This window comes from Medicago truncatula, chromosome 2, assembly GCF_003473485.1.
Source record: "Medicago truncatula cultivar Jemalong A17 chromosome 2, MtrunA17r5.0-ANR, whole genome shotgun sequence".
NCBI classification, from domain to species: Eukaryota; Viridiplantae; Streptophyta; class Magnoliopsida; order Fabales; family Fabaceae; genus Medicago; species Medicago truncatula.
Window position 1 is genome coordinate 41,668,421 of NC_053043.1, and position 21,938 is coordinate 41,690,358.

At 34.6% G+C, this 21,938-nt stretch overlaps 1 protein-coding gene across 1 annotated transcript; it reads right to left on the reverse strand.

Moving 5' to 3' along the window:
• Window positions 1–8,617: 8,617 nt before the first annotated feature.
• LOC25487462 (uncharacterized) lies at window positions 8,618–16,224 on the reverse strand. The gene is made up of 17 exons (XM_039830732.1): window positions 15,095–16,224; window positions 14,883–14,969; window positions 14,566–14,770; window positions 14,337–14,472; window positions 13,615–13,818; window positions 13,380–13,461; window positions 13,184–13,296; window positions 12,189–12,355; window positions 11,061–11,271; window positions 10,779–10,833; window positions 10,618–10,674; window positions 9,970–10,542; window positions 9,763–9,827; window positions 9,612–9,668; window positions 9,430–9,523; window positions 9,164–9,304; window positions 8,618–9,085 (listed from the first exon to the last, which is right to left on the reverse strand). Exons 1-17 carry the CDS (start codon window positions 15,845–15,847, stop codon window positions 8,981–8,983), a joined length of 3,105 nt encoding a protein of 1,034 aa, XP_039686666.1. The 5' UTR covers window positions 15,848–16,224; the 3' UTR covers window positions 8,618–8,980.
• Between the last annotated feature and the right edge of the window lie 5,714 nt (window positions 16,225–21,938).

Sequence of the window (21,938 nt, forward strand, 5' to 3'; positions counted from 1 at the left end):
AATTTGAAATCCGAAAAACCTAGGAATTTTGTACTAAAATGCAAAGTTACAATCCTAAAGAGGCAGATTTAAGGACTACTTTTATATTGAAAAAAAAAAAAAGACTACTTTGTTTTTTCTAGAGAAATGCATTAGAAATTTTATTTGGAGACAGTGATAAAAGGAAGCCATTATTTAATGTTTTCAAGAATGATAGTCCCTTGAGACTGGATACAATGCATGAGGACTACTCAACACAGTGTAAATGGCCAATCCATGGTCATGTGTATCCTGCTTTGTGGCCATGATTTCCTAACTACAGTTGCACAATTACTGCTTCTGTCCAAACTCAACAAGTAACAATCAAATGAATTACCATAGTAGAGTAGACAAAATCAGTAGATGACCATCATTTTGAAATAGAAGTCCCACATGAATTTTTCAGTCAATCTTAAAGATATTAGAGATTGTTAACATGGTTTATTTACTAGGCTCGTCTGATATGAGGGAATTCACTCCGGAACTTTCAAAAGTCTTTCCATTATCATCGGTCAATAAAACGGAACATGCTGCTTTGTTGTGGCTAGGACGACAATCTTCATCAGCGGGCCATGATAGAGATATAGAAGTTATCTCAAATACTCCCTGCATGTAGGACATTGAAACAAACAAACAAATTAATAAATAAAACTATACAACAGAAAAAGAACTTTATAAGATTCAAAGTTTATTTAATGAGAATTGGAGCTTGAGTTAATTACCGTGCGCGTTTGAGAACCATCATGATCACGAAAGAGAAAGTCTGATACAGAACCGGTTGCAGAAACCATGCTAACAAGTTGACGATCATATTCCTTAATCTGATATTTATCCTCTTGGTTTTCTTCTCTTGATCATCTTTTGGCTCAACAAATTGCTTCTTAGCATTTATCCTCTTGGTCTTCTTAATCATCATTAATAATAATAAGTTCCTTCTTAAGAGTAGATGTACTGTCAATTTCCAATGTGTTTCTGTCGTCTATCATGCAATAGATGATGGAGTCTGGCTCATCTGATATTTGACCAGCTCCTTAGCCTTTCATGAGAATCATTTTAGTCTTAGAAGTCAAATCATAAATCGCATATATAGTTCTTTTTCTCACTAACTGCTGTAAATGAGGACTTTGTCATGAAAATTTGTTAGAAAGCAAATACCCTTTCTCATCATTGTACTCTAGGGCTTACACTAAAACAATTCCCATGGTCAAGCCAGAACTTCTTCCAACCTTAACTACTTGTTTTCCCATAAGCCTACCATTTGGAGAGTGTAGTTCAATAATTTCCACTTCGTCTTGAGTAAAACTAACAGAAATTCTTTATTTTCTCTCTAACGTTTCCTTCTGCCTTGCGTTGAAGTTTTTTTTCTCTCTTTGTCAGTTTTTTTTGCATCGTCGACCTACACTCCATATTTTTCTTTGATGTGGGAACATAAGAAAACTTACCAAACCATATCGATCAACACTATATTGCTAACAAATATCTCATACACACATGAAGTAGATCTATCAATGTCTAATCATGTTTGAGTCAGTCTAATATTTTGGTTTGTAACACATAGATCAACATTTTTTAAACAAAAAATGTTAAAAGGAAATGCTTTTGCATGTTTTAAAAGATAGAAGACCTAAATGGAAAAAGGAGATACATGCCTCAACTGTTTAAAATATACACAAAAATAATCACGGAGGATTTTTGCCTATTGTTAAGGGGAATAACAGGTATGTCCATGGGTACCTTGAGGACATTGATACAAGTATGGAAGTTACTACTCACACATCTATAGGTCTAGGTACAACTATTTTTTTTAAACTGGGGATATGAGAGCTACCATCAATCGGGATTTTGCCTCAGGTCGAAGGAGAAGAGCAAAATCGATAATTGTAAAATCGCAACTAAAATCGAAGGATTTTATTACTCAACTACTTTTGTAGAATCGATATAAGAAATCATAAAATCACAATCAAAATCGATGGATTTTACCAAAAAAAAATACTAAATATATGTTATAAATTGTATATAGTCATAAATGACTTTGTTTATAAGAAATCGTAAAACTGCAATCAAAATCGATGGATTTTGCCTATTTTGGGATTCTACCATGGATTTGAGTCATTGAATATGAAGAAAGTCGCAAAATCCTGAATTTTGTGATTTAAGTTGGGATTTTGACAACAAAGAACTCTACTCAAACCTTACTCATTGCAATCCGTAACCGAGGTCAATTACAATAGTATAATTCGAGAAAATATAATGAGAAAAACAAAATCAAAGATTTCATAGGAAGAATTCGAGAAAAAATAGTATAATTACCCAACAACTTTATTTTAATTATACAAATTTATATGTTGAGGATATCTATCATAGATTAATGGTTTAACCTTATTAAACAGCAAAGTAACATTAACTCAAGGAAGAACATTTATTAAATAACGTTGGAATGAATGAGGAACATAATCACAAATTTGTGTAAAAATACCTACTATATTTCTTTTTTTTTTAAGAAGCTACCTACTATATTCCAATTGGCTAGCATAGCTATGTTCCATATTTAAAATGGCGAGCTTGCCATTTTAAGTCCATCTAATTCCTTAAAAAAAATGTCCATCTAATTTAATTTTGATTTTGAAAGAAGGTTCATCTAATTTAATTTTTTTGGAGAGAAGTTCATCTAATTTAATGTAAACGTTGTATTATTATTTTTTTAATGAAGTTGCAATCAACGTTGTATCTATTGCAAGAACAAGAAGAATCTACATTTTCTCAACCGAGCAATCAAAACTCAACACTCTCACTCACCCTTGATGATTTCCAATGCACTAGTGATAAGAACTTTGGGATGTCACCATTTATGAGGTGAAGTGCTAGTCTTGGGTGTTTTCTGTTGATTTCAATTTCAGTGTATGATTGATAAATGGAATGTAAGTGTAAGATTAGTCTTGAGATTCAACTTCTTGTAGGAATATGACATAGATTCAAACAATGTTCATATTTGGAATAGGAAATTCTTTGGTGCCTCATTCAATGGTTGTATGGTTGTTATTTTATTAATTTTCTTTAGAATAAATTGCACTCACCTCCCCTAAGGTTTCTCTAAAAAACACATATACACCCTCTAGTTTTAGAAAAACACTCACCTCCCCTCCAAACTAACTCTGTTACTGTTAGTATTAGTATGTTGACAGTTTCTTTCTTAACAACTCAGATTTATTCCATTACAGAATAACTTCACTACAACGTACTCCCTCCGTTTTTAAATATAAGCAAAATTGATTTTTTAGGTCATTTAATGATGTATGTATCCATATTATGAATCACATACTTCATTAAATGAATCTAAAAAATCAATTTTACTTATATTTAAAAACGGAGGGAGTAATAATCTTTATCCATTGTCTACTCTATATATAGCTCTATCGATCGCTAGTATACCTACCTACATGGCTACATCCCACCACTAGAGAATGCGTGTCACCGTGGTCAACTCCAAATCAATTTCACCATCGTCCTTTTTTACAAGTCAAACCGCTCTGATTAGAATCGATGACAGATAGTAATACTAATGATGCTAGTGAATTAATGAAGTAATTGAACATGAAGTTGAAAATGAAGAGAAATAAGCGTAAGTGGTGAAATGTTCGTGAGTGGCAGATGAATCAATTTCCATCACACACAAAAAACTGAATTAATTTCATGTTTGTACATTATTCAGTCCCCAAACAAATTATCTGTCCTCTGTAATTACAGGAGAGATTAATTTGGTTGTAATCATCACAATTGAACACTAGTTTGTTTTAACTATTTCTCTAGCTTGATGAATTTATGGCTTTTTACATTCACATTGTACTTCTCCATTGTGTAATTTTTCTCAAATTGCAACTGAGATGGAGGTATGAATTTTGCCATGCAAGGAGTTGCCATGGTGATAAACATCTAAGCGGACGAAAGCTTCCACTGCATCAATGAAGTTAACTGACAACTAACAGTGTTAGCATACAAGCGATGTATATGTTAATTAAAGAAACAAATAAGGGAGGTCAATGTTAATTTTTAAACTAGAGGGGTCTATGTGTTGTTTAAAGAAACCCGAGGGGTGGTGAGTGTAATTTGCCCTTTTCTTTATGATTACGGTGTAATTTCAATTTGACTGTAGTTATATTGAAAATGTGTTGGATGAAATGTGCAAACATGTTGAAATTATAGTTCCAAAAACAAAATAAAATCCAAAAGCAAATGTCAACGGAAAAACGTGTAAAACCCAAATTAAAAAAGATAGTGATGTGATGAGTACAAAAATACTAATTTAGTTGGCGGCATTATGATCTCTGAACCAAAGCAACGTAAAATAGTATGAAGCAAGTTTCGAATAATAATGATGATGGCGAGTCTAACATTATTGATAAAGGAAAAGAAAAAAGGATTCAAACCAATGAGGAGTTAGTATTTGAATTACAAAATTCCCAACTATATTTCAATATATCCACTACAATTTGGGAAAGGCGCCTCAAAACTTTTTCAAGAGGGAACTAATTCAAGGCCCCAACTCAATATTGAGGAAGTATTTGAAGAAAATTCATTGGAAGGTTTTAACATCCCACCAAAGAATATCCAAGTAAATACTCGTAAAGTACTCACTTTCCAAAATTATTTTATTAGTGCGGTTTGGTGCTAGAATTATCAAATTCACGGTGATTTAACCAAATTAACCATTTTTTTTTCTTCGAAAATTCTGGTTTTTGAATGACCTATTAGGGGATTAAATCAAAACAAAAATATTTTATAAGGGGGTAAATCAAAAAAAGTATTTTACAGAGTGTAAAACCGAAAATGACCTATATTACATGGGGGTAAAACACCATTAACCCTTGTTATTTTCAATAAGTGTACATCCAAATATATATGGAGTTATTTTGAAAAAATCAATGTAAGTTTCACAATTCTTGCACCAAACCAAAAATGCACTAAGAAAAATAATTTTAAAAAATGACTATTATAAGTTACAAGTATTTACTTGAATATTATTTGGAGGGATGTTAAAATCTTCCAACGAATTTTCTTCAATGTCTTCCTCGATATTCAGTTGGGGCCTTGAATTAGTTCCTCAAAAAAAGTTTTGAGGTGTCTTCCTAAAATTGTAGTGGATAGTGAACGAGTTGGGAATTTTGTAATGCAAATTCTAGCTCCTCGTCTTTTCAAGAGTATAGTGAGTCTAACCCGTCATTAGTTTGTATCTTCTTCTCTTTTCCTCTATCAAGAATGTTAGACTCCATATCATCATTATTATTTGAAACATTCTTCATACCTTCTATTTTACTTTGCTATGGTTCAGAAATCATAATGTCTCCAACTAAATTATTCTTTTTGTACTCATCACATCACTACCTTTTTAAATTTTAATTTCACACATTTTCCCTAGACATTTACTTTTAGATCTTCTTTTGTTTTTGGAACTATATTTTTAACGTGTTTGTACATATCGTCCCAACACAATTTCAATATAACTACAATCAAAACAATCAATCTAAATTACACCATAATCACAAAGAGCAATAATAAAATAACAATCATACAACAATTAAACGACAAAAGAATTTCCTATTCCAAATATGTACATCGTTTGATCCTACACCAAGATCAGCCCCAGCTAATAGCTTGTTAATACTTTGAACGTATGTTAGATTCGTACTAAATTTGAATCTCAAGACTAATCTTACACTCATTGATGCAATCTATTTAAACCAAGAGAATACACCCACTAAAATTGAGACTAAGACTAATCCTTCACCTCACAAATGGTGACACCCCAGATAGAATTTTATAAAAAGAAATTATTTGCAAAACAAAATTTCACTCGAAGCAATATAGTACACATCAGAATTTATATACACCCCAGAGTATTACAATAAAACCATATAATCCAATCACACGCATCATCAACTATTCAATCTAACAACAACAAAAACAAAATTGAATCATATAACAACTACAACTATTGAATCATATAAAAAAGTTAAAATCACCACCAAAAAAAAAAAAATAAAGAAAAATAAAGAAGAAGAAAAAAAGGAAACTTAGCCATATTGACTTTGTGTTGAAATTTTGTTGTAGAGCTAGGCATGGACAGTGGACGGTTCCATATGGGATTCAGCATAAATTAAGGAATAGACCAAACCGACGGGCTGCAAACACAACACCACTTCGTTGTCGTCCATTTCCAGCTTCGGTTTTTGCAGGTGGTGGTTCTGTCAAGTTACAGGTAGACGGGTGGTTTCATTCAAGTTACAACCCAGATCTAGAAAATCTCAAATCAGACAAGAAAAAATATCGAGTTATAATAAAGTGTATATCTATATAGAAGAAATTCAAGTTTATGTGCATGAAGATGGATCTGGTATAGATACAAATATTTCATCATGTTCCAGAAATTACAAGGGGAAGGGGAGAATCTTTTATGTTGGTTTGGCGTATTGTTAAACAGATAAAAATGACTAGAAAGGAATCTCCACACAAAACAACCATGAATAAGCAGTAAACTGAAGAGAAGGGAGAAACAGCTGCAGCTTGATGAATTAAACTAGGGTTTGGGAGTTGGTAATTTTAATATTTATACTAAAGGTTGTTTAATTTGTGTTGGGTTGGGTTGGAAAATGCTGAAATTATTTGGGCCTAACTAGGTTGGCCAATACATTTACAAGACACATGTTATCCTAATTCCTAACATACGGGTCTGTTGCAGTTTTCAACGGTGGTAATTTCCAAACCGGGAACCGACCGCCCAAACTCATCCTAAACCGCTTCTTCAGCTCGCGAAACCGCCCAACCCGTTTTGACCCGTCCACTTCTCCTTTTTCTCATGCGTCAGCCAGGTTCAGCGGGTGTAACCCATTTGTCCACCCTTAAGTAGAGGCACACAAGTGGAAATTGTCCCCCAATTTGTCTTGCCTCCACAATTAGATGCTTATTAATTTGCAAAAAAAATGTAAGTAGTTTAAAACCCTATGAAAGTTTTTTTTTTTTTTTTTTTTTTTTTTTGACAAAACACCCTATGGAAGTTTAGATAAAAATAAAATAAAAACTATGTGGAGCTTTTTATATGGCTTGTAACACATGGAATTTTTTGATAAACATTTACATTGAAGTTGGACTTTTTTCTTTGGGTAGCAATTGTATTTGTAATTATTATTTTTTATTTTCTTAATTTGTTATTTTCCTTAATTTACGGTTTTAAATATGTTTCTCTTTAGTCATATTTTTTTGGATAGTAGGTGTATTTATAATTGGTATTTGTGATTTTTCTTAATTTATAGTTTTAAATTTGTTTCTCATTTGTCGCATTTTTTGGGTGGCAGGTTTTTAATTTGTATTATTGACTTTCCTTAATTCATGATTTTCCTTAAATTAAAGATTTAAATTTGTTTCTCTCTAGTCATATTCTCTTTAGTTATCTTGTATTTTCTTTGGGTAACAGATGTATTTGTAATTGGTATTATTTACCATAAAGATATGAGAGAAAAATTATGGGCTTTACAAATATACAGATGAATTATTTTTAAATAAACTCTGAATACGTTATATGATAATTAAAATATAACTTAAAAAACCCTATAAATATTATGGTTTTTCTTACGATATCAAAGATTTCAAATTAATGGTTGAACCTAAATATTTGATATTTATTATGAAGGAACAAATGGAATGAATCAATTCTCATTAAATGTGATCAAAGTGATAGTACAACTTATATAGGAGAGGTGAAATACTATAGGAACTATGCTACACTAACTATATGCTAACAATCACTCTAATACAGTTAGGTAAATGTAACTAACTGATAATTTGTACAGGTTATCTATATATCTAGGATTTATTATCACTAATGTCTTCATTATGCAATAGCCTCCCATAAATTGGAGGTTGGTAAATATCTACCAATTCCAACTTGGATAAAAGTGTATGAAAAGGTTGAGGTAGCAAAGCCTTTGTGAAGAAGTCTGCAATCTGAGTCTGAGTAGTGATTGGAAGCAATTTCGTGACACGCTTGCAGCTTTTCCCTAAGCTCACTCAAACAGTTTTCATGTTACCAAGGTCCTATTGAATGACCTATTTTAAACATAAACTCTACAAAGGTCTTACCAATTTTGAACAGCAATAGGGTTGAAAATAGGTCAGGTCAACCTACTCTGCAAAGGTCTATGGTTTAGCCAACGACGGGCATAAAAAGTTTATTTTGATCAAAATGTCAAACTATTGGCCATAAAAAAGCTTCTTAGACTTCGTGCTTAAATATGACCAATATAATTTATAACTAATTTTTTTTTGTCAAAATTTATTGCTAGTGCACTCAATTAAAAGGAACAAAGATTACAGTAGAATTTTGGCTGATGTAACTCACATTTCCCAAAGCGATTTGTAATTTAGAGGGAGGGGGGGTTGCCGGGTTGGGTTGACAATCATTGATTGCTATTGGATGTCAAAAAAAAAAACTGTACTAAACTGACAGTGCATATTAAAAAACAAATTAAGAAATTACTATTAACGATGCTCACCCCTTTAGATATTGCAGCTATATATCAAACGAACTTAAGAATTTACAAGATCAAAATACCAAAGGGTGCAACAAATTATGTTCCTTAAGAACAAATGCCGAAATCTTCAGATTCAAAACAGAATCGCATTAAAACCGCTCGATGGCAGCTAATAAGTGAATTTGTATCAACAAAAATTTGGATAGTAAATCAATATCCCTTCTCCCATGTCCTAGTCAGTTAGTAGTTTCCTCAATTTTTAATTCTAATCTCCATATCATTTCTTTGCTACAAAAAAATTGCATCATCAGCAAAGGTGGTTCTGTTTTTCTGTACACCAAAATGGCAGAACACTCTGTACAGACTAAACAAGTGTGCTCTGCAACCCATCAAAACAAACCCAAAACAAAGGCCATTGCATAAGAGGGCCTCTAAAAACTTTACAAAATCTCCTGAGAAGTACTTGGTAGTGTCGGAACAGGCCTCTGTAGTACTGAGGTCCCTTGAAAGATCATCATATGATAAAACTTCTTGTAATTGTTGATCTGTAAAAACGACGACAGAAAGTTAGTGTAATGAGTAGCAAACAATATAACTAGGAAACAACATAAAATATTGCACACCTCATCGTGCTCTAGCTTTGTAAACCCAAATTTGTTAGTCCATATTGATTCAGCTTCATCGGCAGCCGGTAGGACAAGGTTTTTCACGCTTAGAGATTGAAGTAGTCTCTCAATGCAAGAAAACAAGCATTGAAAGTAACCCTGAATAAACCAATATAACTTGAGTTAAGAATGTTTGCCGACAATTGCACAATTTTTATTGTAAAAAATAATCAGATTTAAAAGCACAGAAGTAGGGTATGTTCAACTCATGTAAATTAAATAACCTGTCCTTGGTACTCAGAAACTGTCGCCACCAAAGGAAGCTCTGCGACTTCTGGTCCAAAAACACGGAATACTCCAGCAGAAACAACAACTTGGCTGAAAACAAACAAAAAGAAACTGGAATCAGGTTATGAAAGAAGCAAGGTATGCATTTGGAGAAAGTCATTCTACCCTCATCACTTACTTGACAGTGAGCACTGCACAGTACATTCCGGAAAAATCTTGCCCGCGGATGTTCTTTCTGTGGAAGTCAAAACAATAAGAGAAAACTAATTCATTAACATTCATAATTGTTACAACAAATCAACTAGAAAGAAAAAACAACTGATGCTTACCCAAACAGCATTGTCGGAATGAAATCACGGCCAGAAGACGAATCAACTATAGGATCAAATCTCTCCTGTAGAAAAAACACTCCATCTCTTAAAGGTAAGCATATAATAAATCTAAATGACAACTCTTGACTTCATTCCGGAGTATTATCAACACAGCAGATGAACAAACAGAAAACCGATACGGGGTAGAAACATAAATATACTCACATGGAAGATGGCAACAGCCTTCGAAAGCACTTGCCTATATTCATCAGACAATTGCTTATTTTCACCTGAGGCAACTAACTTCCAGTTCAAAACCCTCCATTTAATTTCAGGATCAACAGCAGTGACTACACCTTTCTCTTCAACCCCAGTTTCTACACTTTTCACTTCAACACCAGTGTCTACATCTTTCTCAACACCACCAGTGTCTCCACATTTCTCTTCAACGCCGGTGTCTGCAGCTTTCTCTTCAACGCCGGTGTCTACAGCTTTCTCTTCAAAGTCGGTGTCTGCAATTTTCTCTTCAAGGCCGGTGTCTGCACCTTTCTCTTCAACAGCGTCTCTACTTTTCTCTTCGACACTGTCTCCACCTTTCTCTTCAATGATATTGCCAGCACCTTTCCCTTCAACGCCAGTGTCTGCACCTTTCCCTTCAACGCCAGTGTCATGCTTCTTTTTTATCAAACTTAGAATAGAATCTGGGAGACTATTCTCCCCAGAAGCAACCAAATTCACTAGAGAAGAATGAATATGACTGCAACTTGTGCTGCAAAACCAATCCCCTTCAGGCAACTCCTGGAAAATAACCCCAGGTCAACAAAAAGCAAACAAATTTCAATCAAAAGTTAAAAGAATTAGAAACTATGAGACCTTTAAATTCTGCATGCTGTGCTCCTTCAAACACCCAACATGATATTCCTTCTCACACTGCAAGAACACATTAATCAGTGCTTCAAATAAACCAATGGTGAAATCAATTAAAGCAGTTGACAAAAAAGGGTTGGCGGTCTATAATTCACGTAAGGCAATACCTGATCACAAATAATTACTGTTCGAGGACCAAATGTTTTAACAAAATCATGACATCTGTACATTATAACAAAAACATCAGCAAACTGAGTGTAACAAAGGTACAGGCATAAAAGAATCAAGTCCAGAAATATGTCAAAGAAATATTTCACAAAGCACTATAAGATTCAAGTCCAGAAATATGTCACAGAGCATAGCATAAAAGATAAAAGTAGAAAAGAGAAATAGGAATATAAGATTACAAATGATATGTACAAAAGATGAAATGTATAATAGAGCATTACCCACACAAGGCACATCCCCCATGGTCGACAGCTACACTTTTGACAATGCGAATGCATCGTCGGTTTATCTGTTCTAAAGGATCAATGCCTTCAATCCTTCCAGCTGCCAGAGCATTCGCATTACGTTGTGCATTACTCTCCATCTGGAAATTAGTCTGGCAATATTTACAATACCAAGTACCACAGGGAATGCATGGCAGAGGAACACAATCTGAAATTGACACATTCATATAATTGAGAATAACAAAACGCAATGTCAGCTTAAAGTCCAAGTTGCATAGAAATAAACGATGTATGTGGTGGACCCATGTTTGTTTACTTGACTTTTTGCACTCTTCTTGTGTGTGTACTAAGCTAAAAGCTATTCTCAATTTTCTCCAATTATTTTTCCGTATTCCCATTCATCAAACTTGAATTAAGAGTGGGGATTCAATAAAATATGAGAGAATTCAAAATTTGAATCAGTAACAATTTATTCTTCAATTATAATTGTTTATTACTTTAATGACATACTACAATTGAAATAATTAATGATACAGATAATAACTCTTTTTTGGCAGGGTGCAGAGACGTAGGTACTCTCTCTGGACTGAATTATAAGCAAAAATTCTTACTTTCACATTTAATAAGGATGATTAAATGCATTTAATTTTCTTGGTTTATTGTAGAAAAGGGAATACATTTACAAACCTACCCCCTACCTATAATGGTTAGCTTCTCACAACATTAATGACTTAATTTAAGGGCATTTTCGGAATACAAAAAGTAAATGTGGATAAACATGAACTAGTTCACATTGCTTAGATTTAAGGCCAACAAATTTAGGCTTTTTTATTAAATTTGCTTCATTTGATGTAGAAATAGAAAAAGAAATACATTTACAAACCTACCCCTAACTAAAATGGCTAACTTCTTATAACATTAATGAATACATTTAAGGGCATTTTTGGAACACAAACATTAGATGTGGATAAATTAGTTGACATTTGCTTATATTTAAGTACAACAAATTCAGGCTTTTTCTTGTTTATAGAAACTAAACCCATGTTACAATAATTATCTATATGATATGAAACAAATAAACTAGACATTAATTAATAATACACAATAGAAACAAATAATGTTCACCTATGTGAAAAGCCCTTGGGCATCCATCACAACATAAAAGATCCCCTCCATCTTGACATATGCTGCAAAGGTCATCATTATCACTGGCAGAAAATCTCCGATCTTTTGATAGAGAGAGGGACAGCTCATGTAGTGAGACTCCATTAGATGTATATATATGCAGGTAACTGCAATACATTAACTCAATGTTAAACAAGGAAATGAAGGCTAATTTTACAAAACAGCACATATCAATTCACGAAAAAGAAAATCAACAAGAACTAGAAAATGGGGAAAGAGAGAAAATAACAAAATAGATTATAAACCACTTTCCTGCGATAAATGCAATATGATTTAAAGGCAAACGCACGCACATAAAAAATCCACAATTAGTGGTTGTATTCCCCTTTCCCAATTCTGAATAAAATGCTGCTTTTCACTAATTGATGGCACATGTTACTCTCATTTCTCAACTTGTAAAATCATGTATATTGATTTTAAAATGTTTCCTATTTCGGTTTTAATTTAATATTTTTTCTCTATAACAATAACAATATATTTGATAGGCCCTCAGCTGATGAAGTGGGCTTGAACAATCAAAAGAGGACCAATGGAGAGTTTGTGAGGAATTCTGTTATAGGCGGAGGTCATGAGATGAGAGACGCATGAAAAGTTCTGTTGCTAGGCAGAGAATTCCACGATCTCTGAGGAGCTAAGCTCTGTGGGTGGTTAAGGAGAGTATTCTCTTCTACTTTTCTATCTTTTCTTCAATAATATACAAGCATTTCCAATATTTTCCATTGAATCATTTACTGTCTAATTAACTGTCTGGTTTGCAACAATATTAAATTATTAATGAAGTTACTTTTACCTGAATTTAAAAATATCAATACAAAGCACAAAATATTTGCTAGGCAAAGAAAAAGATAAAACTGGGAATATGATAAGCAATCAAATGCAAAGATAGTTAGACGAGACATATACACCCAACAGATCCGAGAATTTAAACAACTCACGGCTTGCGTCGAGATGACCATCCAGCATGAGCTTCAAACGTAGAGGCGCTAACCTCTGTACTGCAACAGCTACAAAAGATTCCATATCCCTTTTTGTAACCGACTAATAGTTTCTGAACACACCACAAAAGCACAATCAGAAAAGATGAAAGTCATAAAACAAGGTAAAACTGAACCCATCTTTAACCAAAGCTACCTTTCCATGAGAATAGTAAGCAACTTCAGTTCCATCTTCTAACACGTCTTCTTCAAATACCAACTTATGCAACCGTAGATCCCTATCAAAATAGGTTCAAGAAAAAGAGCAAAATTTAAATTCCTGGTGAAACTAGAACGCTGTGTGTTGTTAATGCATATAATATATAATATACATCTAAATCAGTAAATTCTAATTTTTTTTTCCAAATATATTAAGTGCTTAAAAGACATACTTTCTAGTTATTTTTCCCCGACTCTTGCCAGATGCACTCTGCTTCATGCCATTATTCAATGCCTTTGGAATCATATTTGTGGATGATGTCTCTCGAACCATATTTGTGTTTGATGAGTTTGGAACCACCATCTCAGTGTTTGATGACTTCGGAACCACCGTCTCAGTATTTAATGACTCTGGAAGTACTACCGCTTCTAGTGATCTGAAATAATAGGATCACTCGTCATATATGCTATGATTCCAGTGAACTTCGATAGATCACACAGCATGCCTACTATGTGTATTCAAATACAAGCAAATAATATGCTCGTTTATCACACAGTACACATTAGCATGCGCCAGAGTACACACAAGTGAAAGTTACGTTAAATAAAACAATAAAAGATAATGAGCCTTTTGATTTTAGCGTAAGTAACAGTAAGGATCTAAAATGGCCGACAAACATTATGTCATTACAATGTTTTAGAATGAATTTAACCATGAAGCACGTTCTTATCTTAAATTCTTAGAATGTACCACAACATACCCAATATGTTATACATAACAAAACGAAAAATTGTGGCATGATCAAATGCCGCTATGCAACAGTGTGACAGCGGCTATATCCGCAATTTGACAAAATTTGGTACTAAATAGCGCACTGCAGAATAATAGTAGTTTGTGCAAATGCTGCTGCACTATAGCAACTATTCAACATTGATAACAAATAAAAAAACACACCTGGGTTGAACTACTGGGGTAATACTTTCACTACGTGTTGCTGCTGTTTGAAGTTGGCTAGTTTGAGTCTCTTTCAACTCCATGCATGGATTGCATACTAGTTTTGACTCACCCTTGTTAGATTCAGAAATTGACCCTACAAACAGTTCATCAAAATTACATGTTTAATCAACAGGATTGCAAATTACATAGTGTCACAGCTAGGGAAGCAAGTGCGTGCATTTCAAACCTCGGCAATTGAAACAGATATTAGAATTCTGCATAGTGAAATCACCCAGGACCATTTGGACCACTTTATCCAATGTGTCCAACGGAAGACTTGAACAGGCATTCATGACATCCCGAAGGAGTTTTCCATTCTCAAGGTAAGTATACTCCGGAGGACGTTTATTAGCACTACCAGCATGCAACTCAAAAACAGACGGCGAGACAACCTACTCAACAAAAAACAACAAATAGCAAAAAACCACATTACTAACCTACAAGATGCTAAACCTACACAAATAAAAATAAAAAAAAACAATAACCAGCCCTCCATTTACGTACCTGATTCCCCTTACAACTCCCACAAGAGCACAAAATCCCAGCATCTTTAATCACACCTTGTAAATCCTTTTCTCCTGGTTTACGTGCCTACACACCAATCACGAATAAACTCATATCACACTAATGCACCACAACAAAGAAAAAAAAAACTCCTTGCATCATTCACAATTTCACAAACCAGACCAAAATCTATAAAGTTCAAAACAATATACCTTTTGTCCCTTCACATATCTCACTTTCAATCCATCCAGAATCCCAGTAGCCAGAAGATCCTTCAGCTTGACAGGAAACCTCTTACCAGACTTGCCAAATTTCATCGGAGTCGGAGTCACCATAACCGGCGAAACCTCAGAAACCCCATTTTCGCTTTCAACAACATTATCGACATCAACAACAACAGCATTATCCTTAATTTCTTCATCTTTTTCCTTCAATGCTGATCTTGTAAACCTCCTAACTGGTTTTTCTAACGACACCCTCTTTTTCCTTTTCCCACCAACATTACCCTTTTCCTCCAAAAGGGTACCCTTATCCTCTAGGGTTTCATCTTTGATATCACAAACAGTTTCCATTTCAATTTCATCCACAATCACAACTTTTTCTTCTTCCTTCAAAAGGGTTTCTTCATCAACCACATCACTCTTCACATCAATATCAGATTTTGACAAAAACCCATTTTCCCTTTCAACATTCCTAACCTCTTCATCGCTAACAAGATCCACAACATCACTCTTAGCCTCTTCCTCACTCATAACAACATCATCTAAACCGGTTTTTTTTACCCTTTTCCCAACCGGCGTTTCCTGAACCGGAGCCTCATTCCGGTTCTTACTACCACCCCTGGTTCGACCCAACGAACCATCGATCTCAGATTGAGCCTTCATTGCAAACGCAAACTCTCGTTTCAAACCTGTTCTAACCCTAGAAAGAACCATAAACTCATCTGAATCGGTTCCTTTCGCCATAGAATGATTTTATATGATAACCAAAATAGAACCCCCCAAATTAATCGCGAAAAATTTAATGAAAACGATTCAACTTTAATTTTTCGGTTTTAAAAAAGGGAAAAATAAACGAAAAAACAATTAGGGTTTTTTTGGGAATAATGATGAGATTTGATGATACGAATTGAGAAATGTGAGATTTGATTGATTTTGATTTTGATTTGGTGGAAATTTGATTTTGATTTTGGGTTGAAGAATGAGAAAGGGTAATGTAAGAGAGAGAAGAGAGAAAGAGGGGGGTGTATAATGAAACGATTTGTCTCTAATAAGACTAAACTAACCCTACTATGACGATGGCGATTCATTTTCTTGAGGTTTTTTCAAATTTTTCTTCTTGTGTTTTGTGGAGTGTTTTTGGCTTGAACAATTCCTTATTTATATGTAAGTAGGATAAATAAAAAATTATTATTATTTGTATATCTAAAAATAGAAAAGGTGTGAGCTAATAGAATTTGAATTTTACAGTGATTGGTTGGATTATAATGGTTTAGAGGAGAATTGATTCATTGGTGGGTTGCTTTCAATAATAACATAAAGTTTACTTATAAAAAAAAATAAAGTTTACATTTTATTATTTTTTTTACTTTTTATCGTATCTCAAATTGTTCATTGTTTTTATAAAATAATTATTTATATGTGTTGGGTCATGAAGGGGAGCTCGGGGGAACCGTCCACATCGAGGCTAAAACAATCACATAGGGAGAGAGACGCCACACTCTCTTACCCAAAACCTTAAGGCAATGAGTTTATGGGTCCTCACACTTGCACACAACAGCACTCTCCCTCAAGTGTGAGTCCATCTATTCATCATGCTCCTCCTTCAAGGGGAAGCTTTTACTTGCTCGTATTGTCGTTGTTGGTTTCTCCGCAAACGAGCCGACAGCCTCGGTCATACCCTTCGTCGAACCGGGGCTCTGATACCATTATTGGGTCATTGGGGGAGTCAGGGGGACCGTCCACATCGAGGCTAGAACAACCCCACAAACAAGAGAGACGCCGCACTCTTACCCAAAACCTTAAGGCAATGGGTTTATGGTCCTCTCACTTATAAGGTGTTCAACATTTATTGTTTTATCCGATGTGGGACATATAACTCACACTTGCACACAAAACAATATTTATAATTTTAAAGGATGTAGTTGACGAATTTGTCATATATGGATCTTTTAAAAGGTCTAAAAAGAATCATTACTTTGGGAAATATTAATATAGTATTGTATAACTTTTTTAAATAAGACATTGCGTCCAAGTGATTAATGAGTTTTCATAAAATGTGAATTGTTCAAGAGAATCTGTGTTTGATTATTTGATAAAAACAATTCTTTGTCATATTTTATATATCTTTCGATCGAACTCCGAATTATCAGAATCTATTTTCCCTAAAAACCAAAGGATTAATTAACCAAAAAAAAAAAACTTCTCCTTTTTTGCCATTGAAAAGTGTTAGTGGTGGCCGGAGTTTGAACCGCAGACCTTTCATATACTATACATCGTCCCTCTCAGCAGAGCTAAGCTCACGAGGAAAAAATATTCTTCAGGTAGTTTTATTTGATTAGTTACTCAATTATTCCGCGTTACTAGTTTTTTTTATAGTTAAAAACGCATATTATTTCATTTCTCCCAATAATTTTAATATAAGATGGAATCAAATCAAAAATTTAGTGACTAGGATACAATCTTGACACCCTTGCAGAGTATGAGCGACAATATTAGTTTGTCTTCTAACAAAACTTATCTTAAAGTTATGATATTGTTGTAAAAGCGAGTGACATTCATATATGATATTACCAAAGTCCACTTTATTGGTGTTCCCATCAATTATGCTATCAACTACTACTTGGCAATCTAGTTCTATATGCACCTTTGATGGTCCTCATAGACCAAGCCAATAAATAGCATCATGTAATCCTACTGCTTCCGCTTCTTTTGGGGGAGGATTGCCTTCATGCCAAGTTGTGGCTGCCTTTGTAAAATGTCCACGATAATTCTGAATGCCCACACATATCCCAAAACACCTTCGTGTGGCATTGGAATTCAAACAAAATGCCAAGTTGTTGTTTGTTGTTGATGATTCTACATAGATATTGCTGGTCTGTTTCTTCGCGGGTGCAATTTGAACCGCTATGTTAATTTTCTTTAATTCACCATCCCATACTTTATCATTATGACGACGCCATACATTCTAAAGCATCATAGCCATATCATTGTTCTCTTCACTTGTTAGCCTAAAAAATACAATCTGTAAAACTCGCAGCAACAACAACAATGTCTTTAATTAAATCCCACAATCCAGTTGTTAGCCAAACATTTTTCGCCTCTTCGCACCCAATGAAAATATGTTAGTCATTCTCATAATTTGTTTCGCAAAAAGGGCATCTTCCTGTGCACTACACACCTTTATCTTGATGATGCATACGTGTGGGAAGCACTCCTCTCAACACCCTCCATATAAAAACTTTTATCCTTTGCAGAATCTTCATCCACCACATTTTTCTCCATTCCCCTGGTACTTGATATTCCTCATTATCAACAAGTGTTTTCGTTGCATACCTATATGCAGACCTTACTGTGTAGTTTCCTTTATGGTTGAACTTCCAAACGAGCTTGTCTTCCTTTACTCGATTCAGCAACACCAATTTCAAAATAGCCTCTATGTCTTGCTCATTGAAAGTTCCTACAATCAGCCCCCACTTGTTGCTTGCACCATTTATATTCATCAAATTTGCAACCTTCATGATTTCCATCCCTTCCACTTTTTCACTTGAAACATATGAATCCCTTCCTTCCTTAGCCAAGGATATGTCCAAACTGCAGTGCTTTTACCATTACCACTTATCCACCTCTGACCTCCTCTAACTAGTACATGTGAAGCAAAGATACCACACCAAATATAACTTGGGTTGTAGCCTAGACGAGCCCCTAAAACACATACCTTCATACTCATTCCTCGTTGTTAATTTATCCCAATTGAGCCAATTGATCCCTTTTCCTTGCCTCCTATTTAATCCCCACCAAAACGAGAAATCGCTTGCGCTAAGGACTTGATTAGAAATTTGCGCCCTACTTTTGGCAGATGTTTTCAAGACCACTATCATATCTTCCTCAATACCATGTCCCTCAAATAACCAAACATTGCCCTTTTGTTTCGACTAATCATTGATGGCATTCTTAGGTACTTTCCACTCCCCATAGTAGTTGTCACTTAAAACACATTTTTTATTTCCTCCTTATTCGCTTATGATGTATTTTTTCTAAAAAGTATTTAAATTTTTGGAAATCGATGGCTTGTCCCGGCACAGCTTCATACACCTGCAAAATCTCCTTTATCTTTGTAGTTTCCCTAATGTTGGCCCTGCAAAATAAAAAGCAATCATCCGCAAAATTGGTAACTCTCTCATGTAACTCGAGTAAAATTATGCGATACGACATTATGAAATTGATGTTACTGAAAAATATCACACCTCACCTGAGTTGTGAAGGCTTTGTCAATTCTTGATTCCTTCATATCTCATTCTCTTTTACCTTTAACCCATGTGAACGGATGTCCTGTCTAGTGAAGGTCAATTAATCTATTATCTTGGAAAGCCTACCAGAATCCTTTTATCCTCCATGGTGGATGATCAACTCTACTTCTTTTTTCTTCACCGGAATAAGTCATTAAAATCTTCCATAACGCACCATGGCAGAGCATTGTCCTGAGATAGAGTTTGAAGCAAGTCCCATGACTCCCGTCTTCTTTCGTTTTATGGATAACCATAAAAGCTTGTAAACCTCCATGTTGGATAATGCGGGTGAATTACTTCCATATTAATTAAATTTTGAGAATAGTTTATAAGATTACAATCAAAAGGATACTTCCAAAGAATTACTGATCATCCACTTCTCCCGATTTTATCAACTGCAAATGATCCATTAAAACCCAAACTGATTATGATATCTTCTTTTTTATTAGCATGTACCAAAGTTCCGCATAGAAATAAGACATTTAGGCGATACTTTCGAGCTAAGTCTCTAAGTGTGGGAGCTGCACTCGGGTTGCCCTATCCCCGAAAATTTTAGCTCATGAAACTCATTGCTCCCAGTAGTCCTGACTTTCACGACTTGTCAATAAAAATTGGTTATTTGATGTTAATGTAGCAATTACTACATTTGTTGTGCCACATTGAACCATCTCTTTGTTGCCATCAATTTAAATTGGATTATGATTTTTATTTTGTTCACGAGTTGTATATACCCTGCCTACTTCCTTGTTCCTACCATCACAAAATTGTTTCTTGTCAGATTCCACAATATCCTTCTCTTCTACAATTACCACACTTGATTGTGCCACCCTTATTGAATGCTCTACAGTTACTAGCTCATAATTGAAAATCCTTTCCTTCTTCATTGTTTTCATTTTTGCCTGTTGCTTAATTAATTATGCAATTATACCATTCCTTTTTTGTATCGCTACGATAACTGTTGTATTATTAGTTGTTGTTACAGTTTGAATTCCTGTATTTATTGCAGCATTCATTTGCGCCTCTCCTCCCTACATTGGTTCCTGACCTAACTGAGAGCTCTCTTCAACTGCTCGTCTGCTTCCACCATCTCGGATTCTCTGATTGACTGCAACTCTGATATCTAGACCCCAATTTGTCACATCATCGTCCATTTCTCACATGCATATTTTGTATGTTGTAGCGTTCCACAGTAATAACAGAAAATGCCTTAACGTCCATATTTGAGATTAACTATAACAGGCGCTGCCCCTTTCTTCTTGATACTTTTTCTACAAACTAATGACTTCCTAACATCGACCACAACTCTTATTCTCATATAACACCTCTAGAAATATGAACTGTAACACCCCGTTACCCAAAAGCAATAAAATAGCATAAATACATCAGAGTAATTTCACAACGGCATGTTACACGTCATTTCAAAAATTTTAAATAGAAAATAAAGCTATTTAATTCAACATGTTTAATAACTTCAAAGATTATGCAGCGGAAAGTTTGCATTTCAAACAACCACAACAGCGGTTAAAATTCTCCAAATAATATCTTGGCATAACGCCTAACAACAATATCAACCATCAAAGGGCCACATCATCAAGTTCCAAAAATTGATACATAGGAGAAAAACAACAATAAAACGAATAATAGTTCCCATCCCACGTATCAGAGCCCTAGACACGACATTGAGCCACCACCAACTACTCAGGATCACCTGCAAGTTACCCATAGGAAGGGCAACATTTTCAAGCAGAAGGGGTGAGATTCACAACAACAATATAGATATTAAATCTTCAATTGAATCTAACACCCTATAACTTCAAATATATCGTTTGCAAATATCCATAATTATTCACAAGCCACAACAACATCATCATAATCATCCACTTAACAAGTATGTATACAATGTACATAATATCAACAACATCAACAATACACCAAGACCACAATGAATACATATATATATGAATGCATATCCAACATCAACATCAACCAGATAATAACTGAAATAACAACCGAGACTCATGCAAATGACATGACCATTGCTAAGACACCATCTTAGACTTCTGAATGAGATGCATTATGCATGTGGTACCAATCAGGACCGGAGCCCTCACCGCTTTTGAATGGTTAAAGCATTCATCAGGACCGAAGCCCTCACCGATGTTGAGCAACTAGTACTCCAGGACCGAAGCCCTCACCGCTGTTTTATGCATATGCAATGGACCTACTTGTGTATATCTACATACAACTGACCATGCAATGCAACTCCATGTGACTCCAATTAATACAACATGTATGGTTTAATAAATAAATCATACATCATAGCCATCAGTAATAGCAACAACCAGCAATTCATCAATCCATAATAATGCACAATTACATAAAACTATGCTCAGCACATCAACAATAAGTTACTACTATCCATGCACGAAAATCAACACTCAGGAACTGAGTAGCTCGCCTCGCGAGCACATCTGCTCGCCATGGCGAGTTCACAAAAACACTAGCTCGCCATGGCGAGTTCAAGGCGAACTCGAGGCAAGTAAAAATCA